At 38.9% G+C, this 21,098-nt stretch overlaps 1 protein-coding gene across 8 annotated transcripts in view; it reads right to left on the reverse strand.

Moving 5' to 3' along the window:
• Positions 1 to 21,098, reverse strand: part of MAPK10 (mitogen-activated protein kinase 10) — a 147,075-nt gene that overhangs the window by 12,066 nt on the left and 113,911 nt on the right. For all 8 annotated transcript variants that reach the window (XM_039710611.1, XM_039710616.1, XM_039710610.1 and 5 more), the window contains 4 exons: positions 12,708 to 12,890; positions 10,447 to 10,571; positions 1,349 to 1,412; positions 786 to 863 (listed from right to left, as the gene is read on the reverse strand). In XM_039710611.1, the coding sequence (XP_039566545.1) occupies positions 786 to 863; positions 1,349 to 1,412; positions 10,447 to 10,571; positions 12,708 to 12,890 (450 nt within the window). The remainder of the gene's footprint in view (positions 1 to 785; positions 864 to 1,348; positions 1,413 to 10,446; positions 10,572 to 12,707; positions 12,891 to 21,098) is intronic.

Genomic DNA, 21,098 nt, shown 5'->3' on the forward strand with positions numbered 1-21,098 from the left:
AAAAAAACCTCTCTGAAAATATGGCAGAGAACACTGAGTTAAATGATTGTACTTTGAGGAAAAGCAGTTTTACTCATAAATACTGCTGGAACACTGTGCTCAAAATCTGGGCACTTCAAGTTTGCCATATTTGTACCTTCACAAATATGTATTTCTGTGTACTGGCAGTAACAGTTTGCTGTGAAAAGATTGCTGATGTGAATTTTACTCAGAAAATATGTAGTTGTGATATTTTTGTGACAGGACTTTAAGAGTCAGTGGTTGAAGACAATTTTCCTTTCTCACTGAAGTATCATCAAGCATTGTCATTCAGCAGTTCTAATGTGATTGTCCTTCTGAGAGGATAGACTACCAAATTGGTACCAGACACCTACATGGGGCTGGGGTGGGGGTCAGGTGTGCAGTGTTGTGTGTCCAAGAGATTAATGTGGGCTAACATCACCAATTTTGCTTGTTTCAACTAGCAAAGTATTGGTTAAGTTATCCACCCACAAGCAGTGTGAAAATACCAGTGTGAGAGAAACCTCCACACTCAGATGAATACAGTCTCTAACCACAGACAATACCAGCACAACTGTCTCTCAAATAGACCTTTTTTAAAATATGCTATTAACATGACACTGGAGTACAATTAATAAAGGTCAACCCATTAGAAGCACTGGATCTCATAAAAACTTTTTAATTGGCTTGCATAACTGCAAGTGTAGCCTAAGCCCTTCAGCAATCTCTATTCTCTCTTTGCCAGTACAGAACACACACCAAGGTTATTCAATGGGGCTGAGTACCTGAAGGAGAAGGCTGTCCTTTTACTACGCCATTTTTAGTCTTTTCTTCAGAATTCATTACTTCTTTGTAGATGAGTTCTGGAAAAGAGAATTGTGACAGTTACTGACAGAGGCCAGTGCCTGTTATCAGGAACAACACAGCTACCACACCCTGCTGTAGCTCTGAGCTTCCTGAGTCTGCCAGCTCTACTCACCTAAGACCTCTCTCTTCCATTCCTCTCCCCTCCTCTCCTCTCATATCCTTTTGGAGCTGAATGGGGACAAATGGGACACCACCAGAGCAGGAGAATTGCTTAATGCTGCACTAGCCAGAAGAGAGGCAGCACAATATCACAGCACCTTTTACTGTGGCTAAAATCCTGATGCATTGCCCTGCAGACCAGTATTTTGTTCTCCAGACAATACCCTTGGATTTCAGTGAAGCACTGGAATCCACACCTCCTGTGTTAACTTTAACCTATGTAGATAATGATAGCCCTCAGAACATTTTCCATATTTTTGCTATGTTTTTGCCATTTTTCCACTAAAATACTCCTTCCCATGTAATTCAAAACTGCAATTACCTTTCCATTCCTCGATTGTATGTTCCCTTTCATCCAGCTGTTTATCATATATTTGAGGAGGAGGCTGCAGGAAAGAAACACAGCTGTTTAGTCAATTGTCTGTTATACTGTAAATAATCAGGACTAATTACTTAATTAAAGATAATTTCTCCTCTCTCTCTTTGCAATCCATCCTGTACATGCAAAACCATCTGAAACACATTTGAATATTAAGGGGATTAACACTTCTGGATGACAAATCTTTTTGTAGAAGAAATCAACATACTTCTCCATTTTGCTTTCTTAGAAAGGAGGCATAGCTGCAGTTGAAATAAAACCCAGGTCAACAATGTCATTGTGCTTGTACTGAGCTCAGAAACTCCACACCCAAACTATTTGTAGCAGTGGAGAGGAACTGTCAGAATACCAAACAAATACCAGTCTTGATTAATTAGTAGTCACATTAACATATTAATTTTTAAGTTGCTCTTTACATTTGTTTCTATACAGACTTCCCAAGACTTTTAACTAAGTCTCCCTGCAACAGCTCCTAATCTATATTCCAAATTACCAAAATGTCCAATATATGTATTTTTAACTAACTTTACTTTGAATAGAAAGGTTTTTTTATTGTGCTTCTTTTAGTTGATGGGAATGTCAGAGAACTGGCAGATCCTGGAATTCACTGAAACAAAGGCACCTAGAGTTTCAAGAAGCCTGAACACCTGCTTTCATTGGGTAACTAAGCCATTTGTTCATTGCATCTCCTGATGTTGGCTGCCAAATGCAGCAGCCAAGGAAGGCAGAAGACTCTCCCCTCCTTTCTTCTACCAAGAAGCTCCAGCATTTGAGGTAAGAGTACCTAATGAACATGGAAACAAGATCCACAACGCTTTTCTTGCTCAGATGTATTTCCTCTGACTTCCATCTTGGGCACTTGCCATTGCGTCCCCTTCAAAACATCCTCCTATTAAATGCATATTTACCAAACTGGTTTTTTGAATCACTAAGAATTTAGAAATTTTCTCTCAGGACTCTAACTCTATCAGTCCATTAAGCCATTTGCATGCTACAAATACAACTGAAAAAGTAATAGCTCAGTCACATGATATGGACCAGGAAGATTACATGACAGCTGAACTGGACAAGTCCACTGAAAACAAGGGATGTTTCTCCAGAATGACATTTGTATCAGGGCTGGAAATAAGGAGATTAAGTTAGGGATTGTAAGTCTCATACCTGAAAAGGTGCTGAGGAAACACGTCATGAATTAAAGTGAGTGCCAAGCCTCTGCACAGATACCTGAGGTTTTGTTCTATCAGCAAGGTAAGACACAGCCCTGTAAGAGTCCGAGTCCAAGACCAGTGCAGCTGTTCTCTTATTCAGCACAACCACGCTTCTCCTTCATTTCCACTGAGTCCTGATGCCACCAAGATTGGCACAGCCTCTGTGGGGATTCTGTGCTCCTGCTGATGGTGCTGTCAGAGCTGCATGCTACAAGAGTACAGGCAATCCTCACCACTGACACTGGGGTGTGATAGGTAAGCTCCACTCCTCCAGCTGAGTCTGCTGGGCTCCTGCTCAGCCCCTCAGCCAGCCCTGGAGCATGCATTTCTTACTGGGAAAAGCAGAGAAAGCCAGCCAAGCCAAGAACATTGAGGGGGTAGGGATTCACAGGAGCAGCAGGGGAGGTGTTTGGCTGAGCTGAACCACAGTGACTGAGCCACCTCTTCTCTGCCAGGTGCAAAGGGAACAGGCAAACCAAGCTGGACAAGAATGTCCTGAAAGTAGCTTTCCAAAAGCTTCAGGGAGAAGTCTACAAAAAGCATAAGTGGGGATAAAATTGCTTCTACCAAGTATAAACACTCTTTTTACACCTTCCATAGAAAAACTTGTATTTCTCCCCCAGACAGAAATAAGAGGATAGATTCCCTCACTGCTTTAATTCTCAAACACAAATCTCAGAATCATAAGGAACAAGTGATCAGATGCACTTGTTCTCAGTTCACACAACCACAGAATCTTTGGCTGATTTCTCTTCTAATTTATTCCAGCTACATCTTAAGCTGGGGTAATTGGATAATAAGCAACAAGAAAATCAGCAGTAATCATTGCCTAGATTAACACACTCTGGAAACGAAGGCATTTTCCAGGGAGAGAGGCCAGAATAACCTCAGTCATTACCAAGCTCCTCTTTTTTATGGAGTCAAACACGGGAGAGCAACCAAATTGTCCTTCACACCCTGCAGGATGCCACAAGCTGCACCTGCACAGCATTCTACTGCTCTGCCAGTGCTGACATTGCAGACTGTTTTACTTGTGAGTTAGCAGAACCCACAGCTATGAGACACGGCTCTCGGCAGGCATGAGGGAGCCCAGGGTAACAAATATTCAGCAAGGCAGTAGCATGAATAAATCCCTGCTCTTCACAGAGGCAGGGTCTGTAACCACTCTAAAGCTGTGCAGAGCATAGTCAAATTGAGCTCTGCTGAGAGCCCAGGCCAGTGCTTCACACTGGGAGAAGTGAAGCTTTCCCATCAAAATTCCCTGAGTCCTCACCTTTTCATTAATTCAAGGCACAGAGATGAGCTGAGAATACCAAAACTATTTTGAGAATTTATTTTCCCACAATTCTCCTTAATTCATAGGAGAATCACAAAGCTTAGTACACAGTTATCAATATATTGTAATCCCCTCCATGCTGATCACGCCTTTTCTGCTAACTTGTTTGTTTTGTGGCTTTTTTAAAAACCAATTTTTAAAATTAGAGGGAGGATGGGAGGTTTTTAAAGATAATAAAAAAGTATTGTCTCAGCAATGGAACAATCAGAGCAGCTGCCAAACCCACGTCCTCCTGGGCACCTGATTTTAGTCTTGGTGCAAAGCTCTGCCTAAAACTGACTTTGCTACCTAAATCAAACATCTTAGAAAATGACTGAGTTCATAAACATTAGCTTTCCATGTGGATGCAGCTGCAGTGTTATAGGCATTCTTATAAACCCTTCATACTGCACATGCCAACTGAGGGTTTTCAGGTGTTTAAAAAAAGACTGGATGTGGCACTCAGTGCCATGGTTTAGTTGGCAAAGTGGTGTCACAAGTTAAGACTTGATGATCTCCAAGATATTTTCCAACCTTGTTGATTCTGCGATTCTGTAAGTCTCAGAAAGAGTACTGAGTTCAAGTAGCATCAAATCAAGGCAGGGTGTGGATCAATCCTATGGGTGGCAGCATCTAGCTTCAGTTTAAGGCAGCCATTTTCTCCCCAAAACAGATTGATTTGCAAGCAGTTGCATTGGCAGCAATAGCAAAGAATAGAATCTATTTTTGGATGCAGAAGCAAAGAATGAATTATATTTTTCTTGTAGGTACTAAAATACCCCTCTGTTGTTTCAATGGGTCTTGGCTTTTCCATTTTACAAATTGATTTTCAAAATATTTTTCAATAAATGTAACATTCATCAGACATAATAAAAATTTCAAGAAAAACCCAAAGAAAATATCCACATGGGTCTCTTTCTGAAAAAAAATAAAAATAAAAAAGGAAACCAAACAAACAAATAAGCAAAACCAATCAAAAAACAAACAAAAAAGTAAAATACACAAAAGACAAGGGGAGGGGGTATGTTGTCAGATAAATAACAGAAGACTATTTGATTTGTTAAATACCATTCTAATATCCAGAGATGGGACGCTTTTAGGCTTTTAGCTAGAGAAAAAAAACCAAAACATATGTTGAAACCTATGTATTCTTGCTTTCCCAAAGCAACAAAGATTGGTTTGTACGCCACTGCTAGAAAGGAAAGGGAATGGGCAGGAGCTCACACTCGAGCAAATCCTGCCATCTCTGTCCCTGCCTCTGCAGAGCTATGGCAGCACAGTGGAGACCTTGGGATGAGCTGTTTTTAGAAAGCTTAGCAGAGCAAGGCGTGAGTCTGCATCTCTTCCCAGAATGACAGGGTCAGGGGCAGTATTTGTGGAGCAGCACAACAAGACAGCGATAGAATTAGCAGGATAATGCAGATAAAAGTGGGACTGGAGGATGCAAAAATTAATGGTGTGAGGTTAAACATTTTGTTAAATAGCTTAGATCCTCATAACAAGTGATTACAAAAATTCCTTGGTGCTTTGCTACCACCTAAATTGTGTTACTGATACCATTCCTACCTTTTTTTGCAGTGTAAGCCCAAGTACACCAGCATGCTTGTCACCAGAGATCTGGCATCTCTTTATCTACAAAGTGCTTGGGGTTTCACCCTGTATTGCCAAGGGATTCTCCATTGGGCTAGGGATGATCTCAGCTATGGATATGGAAGAAGAGATGACTCTGGGCCCATTTGCTCCTTGGAGTTTCTGCAGAGGTTTTTGGAAAACTCCACACATTATGTGCATCAACAAAATTGTAGACTGAGCTATTTCTGAACAGCTGGACCATAAGGATGCCATGCAGCAGGAGTCAAGATTACTGGGCTACACACAGATGACTGAACAGCTTGAAGATACAACAAGCAAGCTGGAAAAAGTTAGGTTCAAAAAAGAAAAAGAAGAAATGGTTCTTTCTTCTCCAACCACTCCTCCTCACTGACATTAACAAAGATTTTTGTAGAAGCTGTGTTCAGCTTCTGTAATCAATCAGCTATGAATGGATAGATGTTGTTGACTATAGGAAGTATCTGTGCTTGTGCACAAAGCAGAGCTGCACACTTCTTTTGTGAGACAACAGATGCACACCATCAATCTCTGAGCAGAAAACCAAGCCCTGTAACTGACTGCTAAAAAATGTGGCAGCTCATTGAAGACTTTCTATACAACATCTCTACGTACAGAGCTGAGCGAGAGAAAAGAACAGCAGAAATGATGCACAACCTGACAGCCTTGCTTATGTCATGTACTGAAGGTGGCACCTTCTTTGAAGTGTGTTTGCCAAGGTCACAGAACTCTCCAAAGTGCTTCTCCATCATAATGGATGCTTAGCAGTCACAGATAAGAGATGGGTGATTTTTTTTTTTATTCTGACAAACTAGTTTTAAAAAATTGTATTTAACAGCTGGTCATAGATAGCTTATATAGGGCTAAGACACTACAGCAGCAGTTTCTGTCCTGGACCTCAAACTGAGAACCATAAACCAAGTTTTTTTCATTAGCAACACTGGAAACAGAATCACATTAATAGAAGCTCACACAGAGATTGGCATGCACAGAAAAATGAATGATAATTCACAACCCAGCCCCCTGTGGATAGTCCTAGATGCAGAAATACTCCAGTGAAATATAAATCCTATGAAAATCAAACCAGGAATGAAAGCTGTATGAGTTACAGTGAATAAAACCCCACAAAATCTATCAGTGCTGTAAAATACTGTCAAACATAGAAGAATGCTTTAAAGGAATATTTTTAACACCTGATGTTTCTGTTTCATAGAAATGTGTCTTCTAATGGATGGTACATATCAGATAGCAAACAATAACTGCAGGTACAGGAAAGTTCAAGACAAATTTTGAAACCAGTTTACAGAAACATCACATAATAATTGACAGCAAATTTTGCTACTGGATTTGTTCCCATGAAATAGAACAAGTTTCCCCAAGTAGGAATCAATATGACATCACACATACATTCAAAAGGTTCCAAAATGGAATCCAATACGACATGAATGGTTTCTTTGAATATGTCAATAGCAAAAGGAAGAATTTTACTGTGCTAAAGCAATGTGTACGAATCCATTTTGTTGACAATTTGGTCATTTGGGGATAAAACCCAGTGACCTGCAATTAGGCATAAACATTAGGGTAGATATGAAAAATTAAATACCAGATTTGGGATTTAATCAGAAATCATCTCAGTGAAGGGTGAGAATGTATAGCAGCTTCAAAAAAAAAAAAAAAAAAAAGAGGCAGCTGGGTAATTGCAAACAGTCTCAAGCACAGCATTTTCAGGCAGGAAAATAGAGAGGCTAATATGTCATCAGGGAGATACTGAGATTATCTACAATAAACAGGATAGTCTGCATGTAGAGGCAAGAGATATTGGAAACCTCTTCTTTTCAGAAAATAGAACCAGAGCAATTGGAGGGAGAACAGGTATCGTGTGTGTCATTTATTCATACAATAGTCCAACTGCTGTTATATAGGTAAATATCCTAACATCAAAGTAATAAACATAATATTTGTTTAAAAGTGGATCTGAGACAGTTTCTGAAAAAAAAAAAAAAGACTTCCAGGAGAGTCTTGAACTAAAGAATAAAACAGAGAAGTAAGTTCTATAAGTTCCTATTCTGATTTTACGGGCACAGTGTTAGTAAATGATACTTTTGCCCTGTGAACTCTTGTTTCCTTACATTTAAATTAGGTGTGAAGATTGATAACAGATTTCAATATCTGGGAATTCCACACAACCCAAGCCATATATGTTCTCCTGTTCATGTTTTGCACATTCTCCTACTTTTTAAAAACATGTATTTTAGTTGTCATTGGCTGAATACAGAAATTATCTTAACTGTAATGCTATTCAAAATAATTTCAGAACAGTGGCGTATGCTCTGGAGAACCTAACACTGTGACTTTTTAATCAGAGATACTGTGGCACATTTAATAACAGCTCATCTTCCTCTCTGGGTCAGAGAATCACACTGGGGCCACCCAGAAGAGTTTAATGCTGTGACACATTGTGGGAGAAAGGGTATTGCATTCCCAGCACTTCCCATTTGTACAGTGTTTGCCCATTAGAACAAGACATAATAGTTTTATTGCCCCCACACAGTCTCTGAAAGACCATAAACTTATAATAGACTTATAAAAAGGGACTGCAACTGTCTCACTAGTCTGCTCTTTAACTGGGTAGGGCTGTTTTATCTGTTTCCCTCAGACTGATAATGCTGTAAATCTGAGCAGACACAGAGGGTTGTTACCTCCAGGTTAAACTTTGACACCAAATTCTCTGCTTATTCCCTGAGCTGGCTTCAGTGCTCTGCATTGTCTACTCCAGCACATGCTGACATTTAACAATGCTGCAACAGCTCACTTCAAAATTCCTGTCACATTAAATGCTTTCAGTTACCTGTCCTCTCATGCTCCTGGATGAAATGGACACTGTACAACAGAAGCCAGGCTGCTTTTGATGAATTAATTTACTGGGGAGAAGGAGGAACTAACTAGACAGCAGAAGTTACCTAATTCCCCACTCCCCAGTACTATACTGGCTGAAAATGTCATCTTGTTTAATACCTCTGTATCCTGATTTCTGTTATCCCTACTGTACAGGATTACTGATAGTGGGAGGAATCCTGTCTCATATCACAATATGGGAAGAGAACTTTAAAAAATCCCCAAATATCCCTTTAGCTACACAATGAAAGACTTCTGTGTAAAAGTGCTTATCAAGTATTATCAAAGAAAAAGAGTGCAGTGAACATGGGCAGATGCAACACTCTGCAGGATTCTAAATCCCAGTGGGGAAACCAGGAAAGATGGGAAGTTAAGCATTATGCAAGTGACCAAGCACAACTCTGTCACTAATTTTTCCATTGCTTTCTTGTCAAATTCGCTGCCTGCATATTTGCAGGGCACTCTGTGAAAAAGCAGGGTTGCCTCATAGGGTCTCATCATGCTGCAAATTCAACATTAACGAGCCACATGGCCATTTGTAGGCTTTGAAATGTCATTCAAATGCTACTTTCTTTGTACCATATTATAACTTCTGTGGTTTTGTTCAGTATAGTCAAATTTACAGAGTCAGATTATTAAGTAAATAAGCAAAAGTATCTACCTCTCAAACAGCTAATTTGTTGGATTTTTTTAGATGTCTTCTAAATTCCAAGCCTGCTATAAATTTGGCAAGATCTAACAAAAATACATGAGATGAGTCATTTCCCCATTGCCCATGGCATTAGGAAATATTTACTGAATTTGATCCTAACTCTTCTGCAACTAAGGGCAGATATCTCAGTGGAGTACTTGCTGGAGAACACCCTTCTGAACAAGAACAGAAAACCACCAATATCTCACAAATATTTTTTTTTCTCCAGAAAATAATTAGTAAATGACTTATAGCTAACCACTGAATGTGTGTCAGCATGAACAGATGGATATTTATAATTTATTAAACAGTTCATTATGAAAATAAAGTCTTCCAGTTTAACTTTCTCTCTGAAAATGAGAGTGGCAAAATGAAGCCCTATAAAGTACTCCTAAATAACATCCTCTGAAAAAAATCTCATGTGCTGGAAATTTGATGGGGGTTTTAATATTTAATTTACTTTTGAAGTTTACTGCACTTCCAAGAACACAGACTGAATTGGAGGATATCACTAAACAGCAGTGATTTAATTTTACAAGATTTTCATTTCCTGTGGTGGCTAAATCAGATTTCAGAACCTGTTTTCATACTGAGTATTACAGAGCACCTCTCTGAATTTGTACCTATACACATTATACCATACCTTTCATACCATGTCACTGAAGTGCTGACAGACTGCACTTACCCCTGTTAACAGCAGCCTCACCAAGGCTTACAGAGAGGTGTCTAGAGCATGACAGGATTATAAGAAAAAATCCATTTCTGTTTGCACACAGTGTACATGATACTGTACATTGTGCCATAGCCCAGGAAAACACCTGAGCCCCTCCTTCATTTTATGGAAAAATTTATGTCCTGCTATGATTTTTCTGAATTCTGACTTCAGGATTTCTTTCTTCAGAATCCCAACTATTTTTTTGCTTAACTCTCCTCCTCTCTACATATATCCTTGAACACAGACATAAAAAGTGATGTTTGCTGTCTTCCACAGGGGAAGGTTTGGAAAGAAAGATAGTATATTTTGCCAGATTGAGTTCCATAGCTAAAAAGGTGAGCTAATGGATTCAAAATCCTTTCTAGAAGGAAGCAGAAAATGGCTTTATATGCTTGAAATGTTTTTGTTCCTCCCATCTATTATCAGTTAATGTAATAAAAAGAGATATCCTGTCCCTACAGATCTCATTTCACATCAATCCCCAGACCACTGCAGTCCCAGCATTGTTTCTTTCCAGCATGCTCATTATTGTGCTGCTGTAAAGCAGCAGGAATCCCTGAATCCCATTTGTGCTTGGCATTCTGAAGGGGGGAGTGCTGCCTCACTTACCGCCTCCACCTCTGCTGGGTCGTACCAGACATTAATGTATGGATGCTGTAAGGCTTCATCTACTGATATCCTCTTGGCAGGATCAATGACCAGCATCTTTGATAAGAGGTCCCTGGCTTGGCTGGCTGGAACAAGGGAAGCAGAGAAACACAGTGTTAGTACAAAACAACCTCCAGAAGAGGCTTGGTAGGAGGGGTAGGAACAGAACAGTGGCACAACCCTTTGAGAGATTGGTTGTGTGTGTACTTCTGCTCCCTTGCCTCCTCATAGCAAGAGCTCTTCAGCAATCATTTTAGGTCTGATTCATTAGAAAGGTGCCAAAATCAGGGCTGACACCATAAGCTCCCTAACAAGCTTTAGTGACATTTTACCTATGTGCAGATTTCACACAGAGGGATGAATAATATCCCTAAGAAAAACATGCTTGATGTATCTGTGATTATTACCAGGATCAGAGTACAAGAGTCCACATAAAGAAGTCTAAAATCATGACATTACTAAATCAAAGTCTGAAACATACAGGCACTCAGACTGGCTCAGAAAAACATCCCCATTCTCTGGATGTTTTAAAGTTTCTCACCTAACCTGCTGTGAGGCATTAAACGTTTTAATGAGGCATAGAGATTAGGCTAATCTTAAAGCATCCCCTTAGAAGCAATAATTTCAAATCTCTAGCCTCGGGGTATGGAAGTGTTTGGAACTGCTTGAGTCTTGTTTGTCCTGCATAATGAAATTTAAATCAGTGGGGCACATCATCCTGCACTACATATATATATATATATACACATTAAATTTTACATTGCAGCATTGCTTTATTTCACCTGCTAATACATTCCATTGTGCCTATCAGGCAAACAATGCCACAACAAAGCCACAAACTCAGCTTTATATTACCCAAATTGATTTTTCATAGTTGGAGTTTGTAAAAAACATAATACCATCTTAACCCACATGAAAAAATTATAACTACAAATATTTATGTTATTATTATTATTAACTATATAGTGTTCTAAGCTCTCGGATGCTCAAAATTATTTGCTCTAAGTGAAAAAGACAATGAAAGGAAAAAAGTTGCAAGGATATTATTAGGTATCTCATCATACATGGATGAGTATCCAATTAAACCATTAATATTACATTATATTTAGGAAGGGCATGGGATGATACAATGCTGCAGAAGCAGGGGTTCCTGGATGCACTGTTTCTTTCTTCGTGGCTATATCTTCACAACTGGCATTCAGGATGCTCAAATGTATGTGCTTTCTGTATCCAAAAGACAACAGCACTGTTTGACAGTAATTTTTATTTATTAGCTGCAAATGCAGGAAAATTCCATTATTCAGTTGTGTTGTGGTAGGAGTATAAAATTCTGTGTATCTGAAAGCATCTGTCCAGACCTTTCCCTTTATTCCCAGAGCCAGGACAGCAGCTTGGCTATGAAGCAGTTGTTAACTGTTAGAAAATTCAGGGTTGTGTAATGACATGCAAATTGCAAGCAACTGAAAACCATTAAATGCCCGTGTGGTGAGTGGCTGCAAGGACTGGAGTGGTGCAGAGCCAGCACACAGCTCAGGTCTGCAGGGGCTCCAGGGCTGCGTACTAAACACACAATAATCACTCTTTCCCACTGAAGGTCAATGCCCCATTCAAGTGAAAAAAATACTTCAAAATATGATTAAAATCTTGGCAATTTTTCTTCTACAGGGGGATATCTAATCACACTGTAAGTAAGTTAGTTTTCTACTTCACATATCTTAAGTGACCCACAGGATTTTTCACAAAAAGAAATCCACCGCAGTGGATACTAAACCTCGGCTGCTTCATTTTGGCTGATGTTGATTACATATTTGTATTTTCTAGTAAGGTAGAGCTATAAGGCAGGCATTTGGCTGAACTGGTATTTTTCACCTAAAAAAGCCAGTGCAAGTACTGAGATCTCCCAATGGAAGTTCGATTGTTCTGTTTTGTTAAAAGTTCAAGAATAAGAGAGTAAAGGAACACCTCAATTCCTAGAGGCACAGGATCATCACATGGAACACCATGGGAATATTCTCAATGCATCAGTGATAAAGTTCCCTTGGCTGCCCAAGCACCCAGGATCTCCAAAAACCATTTCCAAAGTCTGCCTCTCAGCTGAGCAAAACCCATGCAGTCACTGGGCTGCAACTAAGTGCATTAAATGGAGTGCAACTAGAGAGAAGAAAAATTGGAAAAGCCTTCATTCCACTGCAGATGTTGCATGTGAATCACGTCAGACATACCTTTGAGTTTGTTGTGTTCTGAGTCCGCTGGGAAGAGAGAGTCTGGAAAAAGTTTGGGGAAAGTGAGGCCAGCATACTTGGGTCTGTTCTCAACGTAGTTCCGTACTGTTGGCTGCAGCTTCTTCATGAATTCTGGACAGGGTGTTCCCAGCTGCTCAATAACTTTATTCCACTGATCAATATCTGAACACCAGTAGTTAAGGGAAACAAAATGCAAACCCCCATGTAGCCTCCTGACATTTCTGATTGTGTTCTCTGAGAATCCTCAGAGGTATTTAGCTTCCTTCATAACATCTTTACAGTCACTATCTTTTCTTCTCACTACTCCTGCAGGTCCAACAGCCTGCAAAGGGAAAAACTCTCTCACACAACTTCAGGACATTGTACAGTTCTAAAATCATGACCACCACAGAACAACACACAGATTCTTCTCTTTAGGTCTACACTTGTTCACAATTTTTTCTTTAAACTTGAAATCCAGTGACTTGCACTCCCTTTTTTTACATGCAGATAATGGTCACTATGTCAGCTTAGAAGAACAACATGTGCACCTGCCTCCCTATTCAGTCTGTGGAGAGGGAGACCCAGCTGGCTTAAAGTTCTGTGCAGGACAAAAAACTTCCACTCATCTGCTTTGCACTTTACTCTCTCCAGTAACTTCATTGATGCTAATTTTTCCAATACCATCCAACCAGCAGCCCCTCAAAAACAATTTGTTTGATTTTATAAGAACGCACTGGGACTCCTTTTCTATTGAAAAATGATGAAGAGATGTAGACAGATGTTTCTCCTTAACTGAGAAAGTGACAAGAACATTGCTAAACTGATACTGGCTAATGGGAAACAGGCTCTAATGCCTAAAAAAGAAAGTGTATTCCAGGCATTTTGTACTGAGCTTTTTATTTGTTGAGGTGTTGATATTTTAGTGTTTTTGTGCTAACATTTAGGCACCTGATGGGTGTTATGTAGCTCTTTCAGCCACGTTCAGAACAAGCCTGACTGCGCCAACAAAAAAGCAAATTATCAGTAGCATCTCTACATCACACTAATTCACAGAGGTAAGAACCTAATGACTACATGGGGAAAAACAAAGGAGGGTTACCTGCAGCTGTGGGTACATTAATACTGAGAAATATGATGGATGGAGGGAGTTCTGCTGAGAACACACTGGAAAGAAAAGGCTTTTAAAACACAAACATTCAAAGCATTTCAGCACAGAGATTTCTTTTTTTTAAAAATTATTCTTTTAAGTTATTATTTTCATCAGTATCATAAGTGTGGAGGAGTTTTCCAAATATTAAGACAGATAACAGAAAAAAGATAGTCAAGCAAAAACCAGTTCTTGGTTGCAATAGCAATTTCAGATTTAAAAAAAGGTATTTTATTTTAGAAAAATGGAAACAGTCTTTTCGCATATCTCGGAAAGTAAAGACAGATTAAATTTGGATTTACCTGAACTATCTAATTTGAACAAAAAAAAAAAGCTAATAATTCATTTAAAAATTTCAGGTTTACTAATCAAAAGTGTTTAAAGGAATGAAAATAATTTAAACATATGCTTTAAGAATTCTAAACCAGTGTTTGAAATTGTTTTATTTTCAGCTGAAAAAGATTGCTAGAAATAGCAGCAGTCTGGAAAGATTTTTCTGAATACCTCTTATTTTTTAAATTAACATGAATATTTATTTAGAAAAGCCCCTCCCACACACACCCCCTGTAGGCTGTATGTAGCTTATCTTGTGTTGTCCATGAAAAATATTTTTTTCTAAACAGAAAACTGAGCAATTGCAACAACAGTAAAGTTATCTAAGACTACAGCAGCTCAAAGAGTAGCCTGAATATTTCATTAAATATTTCATTAGAAAATAAAGCGGTTTGACATTTTAAACTCATGTTCAAGTCAAGACACCTCAGTGACTGGGAGCTGAACTGCTTCAGGAGCAGGTCTCTGAGGAACTTGAGAATACAGTGTGTAAATGCTTTGCAGAGAAGAACAGAGTACAGAAATGAAGAGGCTGTTAGTTGTGCCAAGAGAAGCTAAATGGGTGAGAGAGCCAAGCTCTAAAATCATCACTGGAAGCATTGCCTGTGCGTGTTGAGTGAAGTGTCTGATGAACAGGGAGGGCCAAACACAGGACTTGCTTCAAAGAACCTGTATCCCATCCAGAGCAGGTGAACTATCTCCCAGGCATTTAGTGATGGCCAAAGAAAAACTGATCTTTGGGATCACAGAATTATGTGGGACTTGGACACACTGAGAGGGAAGATGCAGTAAGATGGCCTAGACATGAGCCATAAAGGAAAAGGGACAACAGATCAGCTCCCACTGCACACATTGCTTCTAAGCTGACAGAAAGGCTCTCAGTAAGAAACAACACACAAGCAGACTACCACCCACAACTGGACACATTGAGATGGAGTCATCATAGCAAAAACCAGAGGCAAAGGCAAGGAACAGGCAGAGCCACCACGTCCTGTTCCTTGACTGGACTTGATTTGCAGGACAGCACTGGACCTTTTGCAGCCCTGCTCTTACCAAGAGCCAAAAGGTCAGGCTTTATGTCACAGCAACCTCAGGGACTGGTCTTGAGTAATGAATTATCTGAATGGGTAATTGTGCTTCTTTACTGTACTTTTTGTGACTTATGTTGTTTGTATACTGCCAAAGCCCTTAAATAAAATACATTCATTTGCTCTTTAGATACATTTACATGTACACACAGACACACAGACATGATGGAACACTCAGGACTGTTTTTGACCTGATAATAGCAATAACAAAGCCATGCTAAGTGAAAGCAGTTAGATAATGTTTTCATCAGATGGACACGCACATTTTCTCTCTAGTAATGGTTCTCCCCTTACCTAGACCTTAAAACCACTGGATTATATTTTGCTGGTCCAGCTCCATTTCACTGTAATGTTTTATGCAGTCAACACGTGTGATGCATCTGTGATACACTTGGTGATGAGAAGTTGTACCTGTATCATGGTATGAGATTAAAAAACGTCTTGGAAAAAAACTGAGGTCTACACATCAAAGCAAAGAAACAGTTTTCTCTAGCTGCCAGTCAGCATCAGATTCAGCAATTCTGCAGGAAACAAATGTTACTACAGGACAGACCTAATGTGAGTCAAAATCTATGTGGTGGGTCACATGAATCAATTAGAGATTGTAACTATTGATGTTATTGAAAAAAAGGTACTAAAAGTTAGTGATCACGTAACGCTGATGGAAGTTTTCCAGAAAAAAAAAAAAAGGAAAAGTCCCTTAAAGAAGAAGAAAAAAAAAGGACTCTGTTCTTCCCCTTGAAATTAAGCAAATGTTAGACAGACTGACAGCTGGGAAAGAATTCCAACCCAAAGCTCTGGAAAATGATGGAATGTCTGCTTAAAAGCTATTTGAATCAGTTCAGCTGTCCATTGCCCCCAGCAGGATCAAGGAAAATGTGTCAACTATTCATAACAGCATCTGTACGATTTAAGACAGAAGAAGGGGATCTAACCTGGATTTATTAGCTTGCCTCTGGCACTAACAATATGGCATTTAGTAACATTAAGATGGCCACACAGAGTTACAGCAAAGATTTAAGAAAATAGATCAAAAATTAGTATCTTCTGAAAGAAGATTTATCACTGAGGCCTCAGGTTGCCTCAAGCTCACCCACCACCTTTTCTCTTTGCAGGTTTATACTCTCTGAAGGATTGCTCTCCTTTGCTTTCTAAATACTTGCTTATTTATTTAGAAATCAACACAAAGCTGAACTGCAGATTAAGTGACATATTTTTTCTAAAGCAAAGGCATAAAAATTTAATGGGAAAATAATATTGTGAATTAACAATAAAGCATTTCTTTTGAAAAAATCAGATTTCACAGTAATCTATTTAGAGGCACAGACTGAAAGTGTACCTGTACTTATTTTTTCTGTGTGCAGGTGCAATATAGCTCAAAAGTGTGGATTAAACACCAGTGTTTTGTTCATTCAGTTGTAAACCGCAGATAAATAAAATTTCCAAAAATTTCCATACAACTATGAGGGAATTGAGTTTGGCTATAAGAGAAAATTTACAATACTTCTCTGTCTCAATCAGAAAATATTAAAAGCATTTCTACTGTGTAAAGTAATAGCTTGTAATAAAAAAATAAATTAGAAAACAAATTCTTGTCTTCCTATCTAGCCTCAAGACCACAACAATTTTTCTTTTTCCTTCTCATGACGTGTCTGTGTAAATCACTCTCTTTTTTGGAGCAAAAAAATGTATTTTGTTAAGTTCAAATGTATTTTGCAGGAGGAGTTACTGTTTGCCTTAGGATGTTTCACTTGTACTGCAATACAAATAACTTAATCTCTCATGCTTGTTCACCTGAAAGAGGAGCCTTCTTCTAAAATCCTCCTCGAGCAGTATCTATGGACTGTGATGTGGGAAACACGAGTAATTGTGCCAGAATGCCTGTTCATATGAGAGCTGTTGGAATTGTGCTGGTGGGAATCATGCTCCCCTGCCTGGCACACTGGACTGCACTTGCTCCACCTGTCCAGCAGCACCTCCACACCAGCTTTGCTGTACAGGAGCAGGATTTGCTCTTTCTGGATAAATGTGCTGCTTCCGGACATCATTAAAATTAGGACGTGTCAAATCTTGCTTTTCTTAAGATAGGCATAACTAAAACAAAACAGACACAGGATGTTCTGTTTGAACCAGGCAGACAGGGGAAGATCACCTCTTTTCAATCTCAAAATCTTGAGGGAACCACCTTGCTAATTGTTTTCTCCTTAAATCTGCATATTCCACCAACGAAAACTAACTGCTCCACTTCAGGCAATTTTTTAATGCTCGTAACTTGTCAAATTTAGAATAATTACTATGAAAAGCTCTGCAGTTCCCTCCCCAACACCAAATGGTGGTAACAACTGCAAAGATGACAGGCCAATTTTTAAAAAGTTATTTTTAATTGGACCTTTCTTTTTAAAATATATCTGTTAAAAAAGACACTAACCAGCTTCACTGTGGGAGACATCAGTATCATATTGATTTTTTTTCAACAGTCCCACAATTTACACATTGATGCCAACACCATTTACCAAAAAAACCCCACACAAAAGGAATTGAAAATGCTGCCATCTGACAAGACAGTAACTATAAAGCATTTTCTGTTCCAAGGTGAACACTTTGAGAAGAATGTGGCATTTGTAAAAATCAGACTGCAACAGAAAATACTGTGCACTGTTCAGAATAATAACTGCTATTTATATGGAATAACAGAATGTGGTGATAACAAAAACTAACATGTAGCACAAATAAATGCCTTATGAAGATTACCATTGATTATTCAGGAGTTAGGAGATAGCAGTGTTCATTGTGCAGATGCCATCATTAACATTTTGGATTGTGGCTCCTTAACTAAAATTTTCAAATCCTATTTTTTGGCTGATATTTCATTCAGTTGTTGCTCATCTGTGCTTACACAGCAGCAAGAAAATCTTAAAATCATAGAATGGTTTGGGTTGGAAGGGACCTTAGAGATCAACTCATTCCAAGTCCCCTGCCATGGGTAGGGACGTCTTTCACTAGGCCAGGTTGCTTAAAGCCCCATCCAACCTGGCTTTGAGCACTTCCAGGGATGGGGCACATCCCCAGCTGTTACACCACAAACACGTTACAGGTGTTTATAAAAGCCATCTAGGAGTCAGCATAGGAAATAGGATCTCAGTGATACAGCAGAATCCTAAAATGTTTCTGTTTTTACTGGTATGAGATCAGTTTGCTTCTGAATCTCAGGTGTACCTGCAACAACTGGAATAAGAAATCAAGAATAGACTCCTCAAGCCCAAAACATAGAAAACAGGTTCCTGGAAATGGTAGGGTTGCTCCTCTTCTAGAATCAGAAGACAGAACCATTCTGTGTTTTCATTTGTGTAATTATTCAAAAGTTCCTTTTGCCCTTTACGAGTGAAGGGCAATTAACAGTTACTCGACTGGCCAGTGTTTAAGGAAAGACAAATTTTGGCCTCAAAGTTCAAGAATATTCAGCAACGTACACCATTCTATATATTCATGTATCTGTCAGTCTATATCTATATCTATGTATCAGCTGAGCCACCTCCAGCAACCTTCAGCTCACCAACACTTCATTAATCTTTTGCATCAGTTCTTTCTCTACATTTCCTCTGACTTCCCAGGAGTGGAAGCTGTACACATCACTCAAAGGATGGAAAGTCAGCAAAAAGAAAAGACTGAATAAAGAGAGAAATAAAAAAATCTTCATGAGAAAATACAATAAATATGCAATAGAGCAGTTGTCAAAATGTATGAACTGAGTTGTATTATTGGATAGGAGCAAGTGTTCTCATTTTCCTTGTATTTACATACAGATGGCAGGTTTTCCAAGATAAAATTATAAGCTGTTATCACACTGTCAAAGTTCAAACAATTTGTGTTTAGTACAAACAGTGCTAAAAGAGTTACATTGCTGCATTGAAAATAATTAAGTAGGCAATGGATAACCTTTCATCCATTTAATAGTGCTGGGAGTGGATTTTTGCAGCCTGGGCACTCATTTTTTGGTGATTTATCCACAAGCAGCACTGTTTCCATGGAACCACTGTAATAATTCAGCACTATTGCTCACAGAAAAACCACACCAAAACATTACTTTTCAAATAGAGTATAATTCTCATCTCGGATTTAAAGCAGAATTAATTTATTGTGCAAATACACAAAGCTGCTTTTCCTAAGGAGTTTGTGATTTCTAACTGCCAATGATACCCTGAAAATCACAAAATGCTGTTTTGCTTACTGTTGTAACCATTAAACCTGTACTTGTTTTAACAGGTAAGACCACAGTAGACTGTGCAAAATTTCTGCAGGCTCTATGTCTTTTTCCATAAGTTCAGATTTCCTGACAAAGGAAAGGTACAAAAAATTTGCTCTTAGAAGGCTTGCTGGAACAGTCTCCAATAACCTGTTCTCTTATGTTTTCAGAACAGTCCCTGCATCTTCTGCATAAAGCAGAGAAAGCTTTAGGGCCATTATTGAGATCTTCTGTGATGCCTGAGAAAATAATTTTGCCACTAATCCTAGAAAGTACAAACCCATCTTTTAAAAAAAGATTATGGCCTGTGCTATAATGACTTGTGTACAGATATTGCTGGACTTTATGGATCATTCTGACTCATTACAGCAGCATTTGTTTATGGAACCTAGACAAAGTTATTAGGCAAAATATGTATATTGAAAAGTATTTAAAAAAACTACAGTAATATTTCTGCTCTACATTTCACCAGCAATGCAGATCAATTTGATGTGAAGTTTGTAAGTAAATTAACTCTATGCCTGGAAGGAATCTACTGAAAGGTGAAATTATTGTTTCAGAACATGAGTCTTGAAAAACACAGTTTTGTTTTTGTCGAAATGAAATGGCCAGAAGTGTGGACTTAAAAAAGAGGTTCTTCAAGGGCATTAATGGCTTACATGTATTTCTGTCTATTTTCTTCATCTCACACTGGTCATGTTTTTCAGTTTTGGAGCACTGAATCTCATCTCGAGGTCTGAAGGAGTGTTTTAACTCTGAGAATTTTTAATGGTCTTGGTTATCTTCTGAAATTCAGCTATGCTTCCTGAGCTCAAAAAGGCCCTGTTTATCTCCTGAATTCCACAATACGGCTTTGAAGCTCTGCCCAGCATTTTTTCAGCAGCTCAGCCCAAGTATAAGCTCATCAAATCTGTTGATAGCTGGAGAACTTCCTCTACAAATACATCTGCTGCTGCACCTGGCACTGGCTGAAGATTTCAAGAGTTCTGATATGACGCCTAACAACTTCAGGGAGAACTTTCATACAGACATAGAACTGTTTAGGTTGGAAAAGATCTCTAGGATCATTGAGCCCAGCTGTTAACCCAGCACTGACAAGACACTACTAAAGTCCACTGAAGGCTGCCAGGGTTGCAGCGGTCCTGTGGAGCCATGATATTTTATGAAAAATCCTTTGGTAGGATTTTTTCTCCTGAGGAGCTGAGGAGCCTCAGGAAAGAAATGTAAACAATTAACTATCTGCTGCTGTGGAATGCACCAGGTGCATCTGTGACTGGTGCATTTTGGTTGTTTCTAATTAATGGCCAATCACAGTCAGCTGGCTTGGATTCTCTGGGAGTCAGGAGCCTTTGTTATACATTCCATTCCTGTTCTTTCTAGCATTCTGATGAATCCTTTTCTCTCTATTCTTTTGGTATAGTTTTAATATAGCATTTTAATATAATATATATCATAATATGATAAATCAGCCTTCTGAAACATGGAGTCGAGATTCAGATCTCTTCACTCGTCCTGGGAACCCCCATCGGTTCAATCATAATCCTGCACTGGTGGAGTTTGCAGTGCTGAGGGATATG

This window comes from Passer montanus, unplaced genomic scaffold (genome assembly GCF_014805655.1).
Source record: "Passer montanus isolate IOZ18808 unplaced genomic scaffold, ASM1480565v1 scaffold23, whole genome shotgun sequence".
NCBI classification, from domain to species: domain Eukaryota; kingdom Metazoa; phylum Chordata; class Aves; order Passeriformes; family Passeridae; genus Passer; species Passer montanus.